This window comes from Balaenoptera physalus (assembly GCF_965194825.1).
Source record: "Balaenoptera physalus genome assembly, chromosome: 4".
Classification (NCBI taxonomy): Eukaryota; Metazoa; Chordata; class Mammalia; order Artiodactyla; family Balaenopteridae; genus Balaenoptera; species Balaenoptera physalus.
The window spans coordinates 48343507-48355861 of NC_138891.1; the positions used below are offsets into that span (position 1 = coordinate 48343507).

The window sequence follows — 12355 nt, forward strand, 5'->3', positions numbered from 1 at the left end:
ATATTTTTAATACAAGAAGCTAGAAAGACGGAAAAAATCAGACACTTTAAGTAGGAAAACCAAGAGACTATACTTAGCTCATCATATGCACCAACACTGTAACCCTAAAACAGAAATACTGTGTGTGTAAACACACACTTACATGAACACAAAGCACCCAGAAATCTCTTCTGAAAGAAAGAGCCTGCTGGCCAGGGCCGCCGCCCTCAGTGTGCACAGCAGAGCGGGAGTCGAGGCTGGTTGAGTCGTGCTCCTGCGGCCACAGCTGTGCACCTGCACGGTGCTCTCCCACCCCCTTTCTGCCTTTTTCTAATTCACACAGAGGTGCAGAAGTCCGCTTGCTAAATCTGTCTCAGGGGAGTGCTTCTTTATCATTTGAACAAAGGCGTGCCATACGGCTAACAGTGGCCCTTAGCCCAGAAATCTACCAAAACATTTGCAAACCAACTTTGGAGGTCAAAGAAAAAAAGATGACATCCACACAGTGATACTTTTAATAAGATAAATATTCTAGTCTTTCTTCTTTCTCCTCCTCCTAGATACATAACCTTTGAAGGCAGTAATGCTGTGGTTCTCAAATACTAGCGTGCATTAAGAATCATGTTAAATTATGGAAGGATCATGTTAAAAATGCAGGCTCCTGGACCCCCCCACCCTAGAAATGATGATTCAGTAGGTCTGGAGCAAGGCCCAGGTAACTGTGATACAGGGAGTCTCCACAAATTCCAGCTGAAGAGTTAAGTGTGACTTTGATGTCCGGATGACCTAAGCTTCCAGCTTGGTTCTGGGCAATGATTTCGGGCCAGCTACAGTACTCCTTTTGACCTTACTTTATTTAGATATAAAAAAGTACAATATTTTATAACTCAGTAGGTTGTGAATAGTAAATAAAATTCTGTACATAAAGTTATTATGATAATCCCTGATAAATTGTAAACTCTCAAATTCTACTCTGTTCCTGCTTTCTCCCGCCCTTAATTATTACATTTAAAAATCAGGTTGTCAAGACAGAATCTCATAAAATGATTTACATGAGAGACGTAGATGCCTGAGATAGCAGTTGTTTTCTGAGCAGATCTGGGGAAAGTTTTAATACGGGGGTAAAAGAGCAGGAGAAACTTGGAGGCCCCACCCAAAAGAACCAAAAAGCTATTGAAAGAAATAGAAAATCATATGTAAGTTAAATAAAAAAATTTTTTCTGTTGCAAAACCTTGTTGGCAATACTCCCAGGATGCTTACGACAGAATCTGGTTTTGGTCATTAAATGAACTATTTTACTTACATTTTTCTGAATTTTCACATTGTTGCTTAGTCTAATATTTATGGCTATTATAGTACATAGAGTATTCAAATTGGTTTGTCACATTTTTCAGTATGAAAAGCAGCCTCAGAGAAAATAATAATACTTGGTAAAAATTTTATAAAGAAGGTTTTGAACGTAATAAAATCCTCTAAAGTCAATTTAATTTATACCCATGGAAAAAATTACCACACAGCTACAGTTTTGTAGGGAGATAATCAATGACTGCCTTGAAAAAGGGCCCCACAGACACAGATGCTACAGCCTCTGAGATGAATCAGGGCCCAGCATATGATTCTTTTAATAATTTTATAAAGACAAAAGATAATACATGGTCTCCTGGTAAGCACAGATAGTTGGTTTTCCTTTGCCCTTTTCTTTTAATTCTTCCAAGAGAAGAAAAGTGAAGACCGGTGATTAAGAAGACATAGCAACTAAACTAGCCATTCCCATTTCTTTGCTTCGACTAGAAAGCTGTAAAACACTCAATGTGATATTACTTTAATAAGCTCTCCAACACTTGTATTTGTTCATTTGTTCATTCAGTAAGTGTCTACTGAGGGCCTGCCTTGTGCCGAGGACTGTTCTAGGCTTTGAACAAATGAAGCTTACGACTCTCATTTTCCTTCTCTATTGACTTGAGAGCTCTTCTTATTTCCTGTAATTTGACCAAACAACACATAAGCCTAGTCCCAAAAGCAGTGTGTGCAGGCTGTAAAGCTGGGAGCAAGGGAGGGAGGAATAAAATATAGAGCTTGACAATCATTTATTTAGGTAGCTAGCATCATAAAATCCTACAGATCATATAGCGTGCGTCAATACAGGTCATACGGTGGCAAAAGACCACATATGTGGGATAATTTCTGTGACTGAAACAAGTATTAGACTACTGCATGCAGGGGCTGGAGGAGGGTAGAAAAAGTAATATGCACCACACTGCCAGTGCAAAAAAAAAAAAAAAAAAATCAAAGGTTTATTTAATATTCTCTTGATCAAGTTTTGAAAGCATGCATGATCTTCAGGATCAGGAAAGCTCTGTCCTAAGGAACTCAGTGAAGCCTGGCCTTTAAGAGACTACACGCAAAGAGGAATTCAGAAATGTTAAGCAGACTTAAAAAGAACCCAGAGAGGCCGCTACCCTTCTAACCTGTGCAGCAGCTAGTGCACTCTTGTGGTCTTCCAAAGTCACTACAAGTTGTTCATGCTCGGAGAGTAAATTCTTATGCTGTTGCTACACAGAAAAGAATTTTACAGGTTGAGTTTTAACATTCTAGGACAAACTCTTCTTGGGCAGACAGTGGCATGAGCACCCAGATGCTGCTTGCTTGCTGGTTGGTTTGTTTTTGCAGTATTTGTTAAGTTCCAAAATCTTTGTAGAGGGAAGACTATGATTAATGTAGTAGTATTCCACAATCTAAAACGTGCTACCCAAATATCACAATCACGTACAGTGAAATCAACACACACACAAAAATACCTCTCATTATTAATAAACCTTTGTAAATAAAAAGCTTATTAATCTAACAAACCTGCAACATTACAGCCATACTGGAAATAAGTGAAAAATATTATTAATAATGTTAGAATTAACATTGTTATTATTAAAACATTATAACAGTAGTGCAGAATATTTGAAAAATAGATGGGGAAATATATACTCCCACTCTCCTTAAATAAGTTACAAACGATTTTATCTGTTTCCTTTCGGTCTTCTCTACATAATTGTATATAGCTATCATAATAGCCTGCGTTCTATTTCATGTACTTATTTTTCACTTAAGATATTAAAGGTATTTCTATATTGTCAAAAAAAAAAGCTTATTAAGATTCAGCCATCTAGCAAAAGAATCATTTCAGTACTAATGGAAATGTTGGGATTTCCAGATCATCGTTTAGCTTATGATGCAGAAGTGGTAAAAGTATTGGGCCTGGTCCACTTTATGCAAAGCCCAAAATAACAGTGTGCATTGTAAAGCATGTCAAATAGGGAACGACTTTTAAGGTCACTCTACAAAGTAAAGCAGGCAAACACTAAACAGTCAAATGCTGGGGGTTTTGGGTTTTTTTTTTTACCTTGACATCTTGCAGCTGTGTGTGCATGTCCTGATGCGCTCTCCTCAGCTGTCTGTTCTCTTCTCTCAAATTGTACACGGATTCTATTTTAGAAAAAGGAAAATCATGCGTAAAGCCCTGGGCCTTTTGGGCTCTTGATTCTATTATTTTCACATCTAAAGCCTCACATAACTTTTTCTAGGACTGTTTTGAACTTTGACAGTACAATATTCCAAATCAACAAAACCTATACCATTTTGGGATGTGGCATGGATTCAGCTGGACAACCCAATACAATCTGGTTCAGTGGTTTAAATACATTTAAACAAGCTACACGTCGCAGAAGTTAAGGATTTTTAATTACTCCTGTGCTGAAAATGAAATGTTTCTGTTAAGAAGCAAACACTTAGGAATGAAATGTAATGGGTAGGAGTCATCTAAGATTTTGATCTCTTCACAAATTAAAAACAGGGCTATCAAAAAGCAAAACCACATTTCTCAGAGCATGAATAATTTCCACAGTCCCCAAAAGGTATTTCAGTTACAAAAGCAACTCAAGAAATAAACAAGAGACAGAGAGACACCCCATCTGCTCAAAAATTCTAAATATATTTTCTTTCTCCCACCATTGAGTTCTTGACTGATCCAAATTCTCCCTCCGATAGCTATAGGACAGTTCTTTCCAGGGCTACCATGTGAGACTGTAGCAATCAGAGTAAAGTCTGAAAACCTCCTGAACCACAAGCTCCACTGTTCGGGGAACAACCTCTTGCTAATTTTCCCACATTTTCTGTATCTGGATGCTATGAACTGGCAGTGCTTGGGCCAAATCCAACACACAAACATTTTTTTTGGCCCCTGCAGTGTTGGCCTACACATAGTGTCTTCCACATTTGAAGGGCTGTCACCATTTAAAAATCAAGAATCTGGGTCTAAGAAGACTCTGGCAACATTAGGCCGGTTCTCATGAGCCAGCACTCAGCAGAAGTTAAATGGTGGCTGGGTGACCATAATGACTCATTTCCAACGGGAGAGACTGTTGAGAGTGGAAGGGGTGCTGTTAAGAATTACGCTGGGACAGCAGCAGGTGTGGACCTGCGCTACGTCGGGCAAACCGTCCCCAGAGTGGCAGCCGCTCGCTGCAGGCAGAACTTTATGCCTCCAGGGTGGCCCTCAGCACAGAGGGAAGGTGCCAGTCACCATCCCGCCTCGTACTTTCTGTCCACTTTCACTCCACTCGAGTCCCTGCTTGATCCCTGGGCGCTGGCTTCGTGACTGGGTTTGGGGAGAGATCAAGAACAAGGTGGGAACTGTGGCCAGTGCTTGGGTTGTCCACCTACACGTCACACCGGATTTTCTCAAAGGTCAAAACAGGACACTGTGGCAACTGAAGAGGACCACAAGTGTGTCATCGGCTGGATGGGCCCTCAGTCTACACACAGGCACACGTGCACTTGAAATACCCGAACTTGGCTGACTTTTAAAGGAATTCAGTTTATAACCTTAATGACGGTGTCTCCTGTGCCTTTGCTGTGTGACCCTGAGCAAGTTACCTAACCTGAGCAGGCCTCAATTTCTTCACTTGTTAAATCAGACTAAATATAATGCCTACCTTGCAGGTTGTTATGAGACTTAAATAAGATACCAGTACGAAGAGTTTCCCCCAGTACTGGCACATGGAAAACATTTGTTAAGTGTCAGCTATTCTTATAACGATAATGGGAAGAATAATCATCTAAGTTTATATGCTATCAGCTCACAGCTATCCATATTCTAAATTCTAAACTCCCTCCTCGTGTCATAGTAATCTGCCAAAGACTACTCGGACTACACACGTCATAGGTTTGCCGCTACCGACCCACGTCTATCACGATGCGTCTATCTTTAATTTACTATCAGGGACCATAATCAAACAAAAGTGCTGATGTGAAAATCACTTATCAAAGTGTCATCAAAGGCACTGTCACATTAAGTTGTTTGAAGTCTCTCTGAGAAACTTCTTCCAAAAATTAACTGACACCAAAAATACTGTTCTCTCTCTCTCTCGCCCTCTGTCTCCATCTCTGTCTCTCTCTGTCGCTCCCTCATCCACCAAGGTATTGGTAGATTCTCTCTTCTGATGACAAGAGCCCTATCACTTACTGTATTTCTCCTTTTGTTCTGGGTTCTAGGAAGCTCAGACCAGGCCATCAGGCTTGAACTATCTGAGTATGCAGAACTCACAGACAAGTATCCTCCTATTTTCCATGGTTCTGATTTCTTGTTAAAATTTTACTATACATGGACTTGGTTTCAAAGAAAGAAGTAACTATAGAGTAGACACAAGATAATATGCCTTTTAGGGCTATTACTAAAATTGAATGAACTAAATTATGTAAAGCATGCCAAGGTCAGACACCTAGAAAATTTTACTTCTCACTCCTTAATGGATCTCCTTAATAGCAATATAATTAAATATATTTCCTCAGCTTGGCTCAGGTTTGAAAATGCTAAACAGTGGATCCTACAAGTCAAATGTCCTCCTTCACCACACAAAGGTGTAGCATCCCCAGGGTGGCAAGTGCTATCTGCGCAATGGAGTCTTCTGGTTCTCTCTTCCTTTTACCACCTTTGTAAGGACTTGCAGTGTTTAGTCTCTTCCTTTCTCTATTTTGTTATCTTACTGACTCCTCACCACCTGGCTCACCACCAACAAGCCAAGGTCCCTACATATCTACATCTCTTGGGTGTCATCTGCTGACATCTTGCTCCATCAAGACCACCTCAGCCCTTTGTAAACTGCCTCAGTGGCTATTTAACTCCCAGGTGCCTTTTTGGAATACTTACAGACAAAGTATTCCTATTATTTTGGAATACTGTTATTAGCCTATTATTTTGTAATACTTCGAGACAAAGCATTGTAAAATAAAAGTACAGAAAAGTCCAAAGGACCCTTCACACGGTTTCTTTCTATGATGACATTTTATATAAAACCAGGAAATTGTTCTGCACCCGTGTTTTTGCAAAGCACCAGGATTTCACCCGTGTTTTTGCAACGCACCAGGATTTCACCCATGTTTTTGCAAAGCACCAGGATTTCACCCGTGTTTTTGCAAGCACCAGGATTTCACCCGTGTTTCTGCAAAGCACCAGGATTTCACCCGTGTTTTTGCAACGCACCAGGATTTCACCCATGTTTTTGCAAAGCACCAGGATTTCACCCGTGTTTTTGCAAGCACCAGGATTTCACCCGTGTTTCTGCAAAGCACCAGGATTTCACCCGTGTTTCTGCAAAGCACCAGGATTTCACCCTTGTTTTTGCAAGCACCAGGATTTCACCCATGTTTTTGCAATCACCAGGATTTCACCCGTGTTTTTGCAAAGCACCAGGATTTCATCCGTGTTTTTGCAAAGCACCAGGATTTCACCCGTGTTTTTGCAAGCACCAGGATTTCACCTGTGTTTCTGCAAGCACCATGTACGTTTTTAAACCAAATCTCATACTTCAAACTTATTTAGTACCTGAATAGGTGATTGAAGAATATGCTATTGCCCTTTTCCAGAATTCACATGTACTTAGAAGTGATATATTTTGTTCCATATTACTATGAAAATACCTGATGCTGATGCTGATGGTGGTTAATATAGACTGAAGGTCTACCATGTACCAGTAACTGTTCTAGGTGCTCTGCATAATGTAATCCTCACACCAACTCTACAAGGTTGATACTTTTTATGAATATCCCGCTTTTACAGATGAGGACGGTTTACACTACACAACTTGCCTGTGGTCATATATAAACTAGTCATTGAAGAGGCCAAGATTCACCAGGGCAGTCTGACTCCAGAGCCTGAGCTTTTTGAAGCTACTATTAGCGATCAACAGGGAGTCTTTATGCCCCTGTGGAGATTTGGAAATGCGTCACTGTAACTGGGGAGCATTGATGGCATTTTGTGGGTGGGGTCAGAGATGCTAAATGTCTCACAACACACTTAAAAAGAGAACTGTCTTGCCCAACATGGTCAGTGTGCCCCGCTGAGAAACACTAAGTATTCTATTCTGTTTCCCTAAACAAACCCAAAGAGATAAGTGTAAGTGTGAAACTTCATAAAGAAGTAAGAAGTAACTGGTAAAGGACCACATGTAAGGTAATCAATCACCAAGCAACAAGCAAAATAAAACAAAAGTCTATTGTTCTATTCAAACGTTAATATGAGTATTCATTTCCACGCACACTGACTAATTAGGTTTCCAAATACCTTTTAGCTTAGAAAGCTCTTGTTCTTTCTCTTGCTGCAGCTGCAGGTATCTCTGCTTGTGGTCATTAAATGTCCTACTGAAGTCTTCTCCTTGCTTGCGGTGTTCCTCTTCCAAGTCGCTGTGCTGTTTCTTTAGCTCCTCATGTTGACTCTGCAAAGATGAAAACTTTAGCAGGGATGTACATTCTCTAAATTGTATCAGAATCTGTCTCTCGATAGCGTAGCCTTTCTCTTGCCAGAAAGTAAGCACAAATGAAGAAGTAGACTTAGTTTTCCTCAGCTTGCTTTGAATTTGTGCGGCTCCCTTCCATTCCAAATGAATAGTTTGCGATCATGGCCAAAAATAATTTTCTCCTGCATTTTTAACATTAATGGGAACAACAAGAAGTTGGACGTTTGCATGAGAGATGGAAAAGGAAGGGATCTGGGGAAATTCCCAGGGACTCAAGTTACTGTGGAAACAGGGTAAAGCTAACGAAAAAATTACCCCTCCGTGGATACTCTAGACTGCCTCTTTCAATCTGATGTTTTCCCAGCAACAGTTTTTATTTCCCTTCTTTGATTTTCAGCCTTCCTGGTAACCCAGTTTAAAGAAGGGGGAAAAAAACACTTTTTTCCGTTTGGGGGAAGTAATAAATCTATTGCTTATAGAATGATTCTTACGTATATTACTCCTGATTATAATACTGTAATCACAATCTAGATAAATTCTACAGTCTCCAAATGCTTAATGTGAAAGAGTGGTCTGGCTTTAATTCATGTATTGCTTTCTTGATAATAGGAAAGATGCTGGTTTCTATAAAAAGCATATGCCCTACTGATATAGGAGAAAAGACAACACCAAACAAAAAGCTGGGGGGTAGGGGCTGGAGACAGTGGCATGTTTTTTTTCCCTGCTCTGCAGGGTGGCATAATGTCTGCTGCTCATCTCTTCTGGCCTGAACAGAAATAATGCATCTCTCTCTCTCTCTTTTTTTCAATTTTCCTGACACAATAATGAGTTTTATCCAAGAACCATGGAAGGAGAATCTTTAAACATAAATTGTGCTCCTGTGGTAGGCAGAACACTTATTACACATTAGTAACAGGAAGGCAGCATTTTAATACTTCTACTGCCTCCAGCGCGACTAAGATAAAAGAAAATACCTAAGAAAACCCACTCTGAGAAATTAGATTTAAAAAACAAACAAAAATCCTTAAAGGATAGAGAACAAAATTAAAACTTAGGTGACCAGAGAGCCTGATTTAGAAAAAATGTGTAATGAGCTAAATATGTTCTTTGTAATCAGGTGATAAACATGATGGAGCATTACAATTATATATCACTTTTAGCCAGAAATGACTTTAATATACCATATCACAATACAAATCAACTTTCTGTAAACTTTCCTTGATCACTTAAGTTACTTAATTAATCCTTTGATTCACTCTCGAAGAACAACTTTAAATTACTCACCTTTAACATCTGATGTTGGACATTCAATGCGCTGTACCTGCTATTAGAATCTTGCTGTAAATTGAAAAGCAAACAGTTAACACAAAAGTAACAAATTTGGCTCTTTTGCTAACCAGAGCTTAAAGGTCTTAATGGAAGGATTTCACTCATTTCACTTGTGTTAAGTGAAAATGAACTCTAAGTTCGAAACAGGACAATTCTGAGGCCATCTCCTTACTTAATAGCAGAAATGAAGTTTTCGCATTGCTCTAAGTTTGCTAGACTTTAATAATGAAAAATCAGGACATGGATCCTGATGGATCCACGGATTAGATCCATCCATTTTTTCCCCTCATGGAAAAATCACGGACATGGACAAAGAAACAAACAGCAGCTTGACAGGGCCCTTGGAGGTGATTTACTTCCACTCTCATACTGAGAAGAAAAACTGATGCCAGAGGCACAGGGGAACTTGTCCTGAGATGCAGCACCGCATGTGGCTGATATGGCGCAATATATTGTGCCCGGTGCTCCGAGGGGAAAAGGAGATAAACCAGGCCTCACCAGCTTCGCCTGGCTTCCGGGAAGGGAGAGAAAAGGCACTTTCCTGCCTTGAGCTTCAGCGCTAAGAAATTCTACATATGTGACTTTACCCCAACTAGACTCCAGCTCACAGAGTGAGAAACAGAAAGGCTAAGGAACAGGCCAGGGCAAACATTTCCTTTAGTAGCAGAGCCAGGACCGAAACTTGAGCCTACGCCTATGGCTGAAGCACGCGCTCCAGGAGTGTGTCTCTGTGTGCCAGTGGAGCATCTTCACGTGTGGACCTCACACAAGTGCAGTCCTGGGCAACCATAACCAGTGAGTGTGCAAACCACAAACCGCCTGAAAGTTTTCTCTCCCCAGGCTGCTGTGTTGTTCTGTCTTATGTGCCCCACTCCTTGCCTTACCCGTCATCGGTACAAGCACAGCCTCAATTACTTCTTTCTTTCATATTCTTGCAGCTTCTAAGATGAACTGCGTTTTTGCTTTATCATTTTATTTGATCACTTTACCATTTTAATTTGTAATAAATTACATTACAAAATGCACAACAGGACACACACAATTCTGGCTAGGGCTTTTAAAAGCAGGGAAGAGTTGAAAGCCGACAGCCTCCTAGCTATTCAAGGGATAGGCTCTTCTCAGTTTTAATACCCCAAAACGCCAATGCTTTATTCAACCAATGCTTACATATTTTTCTTAACGTAAGAGAAAAACTTGTTTTTCTCCAGTTAATTTGGACTTTAAAACTTTTTAAACTGCCAATATCATTTATGTATTCATTCGTTCCACAAATGTTTTTGAACATGGGAACTCTAGGCCAGGTACCATGCCAGACATTACACAGCAATGTCTATGCAAGTGACAGTAACGTCGTGCAAAGGCAAATGAAAATAAATATCACATTCTGTAGAAAAGAGAGACTACAAATGAATAAGTGAGTGAATAAAAATAATCTCTTTATGGTTGAACATTAAGGCTATTTCCAATTTATCACTATCACAGTAATGTGACAAACAAAGGAAGGTACGTTTTAAAAGAACAGTTTTTAGGTCTTCCTCTGAGAATCTCTTGGGAAGGAAGGAAGGAAAGGAGAGAGGAAGGGAGGGAGGGAAGGAGGGAGGCAGGGAAATGTATTTCAGCCCTTCAATCCTAATGATCAACAGAGTAAAAGGTTTTACGCTGTATTTCCCCCTCTTTCAAGTTTCGTGAAATAAAAAATTAAGGGAGAAAAAAAAACTCACCCTTCCCTTATTTAGTGTTTCTTGTGCTTCTAATTTATAAACCAGAAAATCTAGAAAATACAAAATGGAGAAAAGAGAGTAAAAGTTAATTCACTGTGGCATTTTTAGACATCTAAAAGAACATAGGCGTACTTTACTCAGACCTAAAAAATGTTTCAGGTTTAAAACAATCTACTTGGCGACTTATATACTTTGTCTTTTAATGCTTTAGAAAGAGTTGAAAAAAACTGTTATATAATTTTCCTCTTTACCTTAAAGTTGTGAGTCTTGAATCAACAAAATACACACTATAACCAACTGATTAAAAGTGCATTTAGAATGTGTACTTGGTGATGAACTGTCCATGAAATTAAGGAGAAAAAAACATGAAGTGCACCTAAGGACAGAGATGATTTATTGCCAGCCACTAGATGGCACACGAAAATCATTCAGGACCTGAAAAGGAAATCAAGCTGTGCAAACCATCTTTAATGCTCTTAAAGCTTTATTATCCACTAGATGGCTCTATAAAATCACTCTGCTTTCGAAGACAAGGGAAATCCAAATCCTATCAAAGCATTTTAATGATCTTAAACATCTCAGTAAAACATCCTAGCCCACACTGCCCTCCTCTGTTCTCCCTCCTTCTACCTCACACCAAGGTAATCAGACGGAACACCTCACTTCAATCTCAAGATTTACCAAAAAGATGAATAAATAAAAATAGAATGCAGGTAATTTCAAATCACAACCTGTATAAGCTCCATGCTTTATAGAAAAACTCTGATAAAAATCAACAGCATTGCCTAATACCTGTGCTAAATGTTAATTTTTCAAACCAAACCAATCAGTTGTGCCAGTAAAGCCTTTACCACAAGATGAAAACAGGCGTATAACTTAAAAGACATCGTACGATAAGATCAATTCATTACGTTCGAAATGTACATGTATACGTATATGTTTATATAACGTTTGTCATATTCTGGACAATGCATGCTGTTACGTTCCTGGATGCCTGTGGACAGAAGTTTCAGGTGTTAGTAACGTATGCATTGATAATATTCAAAGAAAAACTGTGTGTTATTTCCAAAGCAATACATATAACCAATATATGAATGACCTCAAAGTGGCACCAACTGAATGAAAGATTCTAAATCTAGTCTTGAGCAGGACTTATTTTGTGGCACAACGTATAGCATATTGCTTGGTATCTCCTTCTCCATCCACCAAATAAAACTGACTTTGGGTGATTTGAAAAATTTCTTAGCAAAAAAATAGTAAAGCAAGTACGTGATGCTTCAAAGAAGAGTATGATAAAAACACAGAACACAAATTACATTATTTACCTTCCTTCGCTTTCTTATGTTCAAGTCTTTCCTTTTGCAAGGATTTCTCTAATCTTGATCTGTGTTCATACACAACTGGAAAAAAAAAAGTTAAAATTTATCTTCAAAGAATTAGAAATTCTAAGGTAAAATTAACATCAATTTTCAAAACAGGAAGAAGACAGCTTAGAGTCCTTTCACAATTAAAATTAAAATGCATGCATTTTAAGTTCCACA

At 39.2% G+C, this 12355-nt stretch overlaps 1 protein-coding gene across 4 annotated transcripts in view; it reads right to left on the reverse strand.

Moving 5' to 3' along the window:
• Positions 1 to 12355, reverse strand: part of GOLIM4 (golgi integral membrane protein 4) — a 74513-nt gene that overhangs the window by 20411 nt on the left and 41747 nt on the right. For 2 of the 4 annotated variants that reach the window (XM_082458408.1, XM_082458407.1), the window contains exons 2-7: positions 12140 to 12214; positions 10815 to 10864; positions 9049 to 9102; positions 7593 to 7743; positions 3375 to 3457; positions 2449 to 2532 (exon numbers count right to left, since the gene is read on the reverse strand). In XM_082458408.1, coding sequence (XP_082314534.1) covers positions 2449 to 2532; positions 3375 to 3457; positions 7593 to 7743; positions 9049 to 9102; positions 10815 to 10864; positions 12140 to 12214 — 497 coding nt within the window. The remainder of the gene's footprint in view (positions 1 to 2448; positions 2533 to 3374; positions 3458 to 7592; positions 7744 to 9048; positions 9103 to 10814; positions 10865 to 12139; positions 12215 to 12355) is intronic. The other 2 variants (XM_082458410.1, XM_082458409.1) reach the window with 1 other exon arrangement.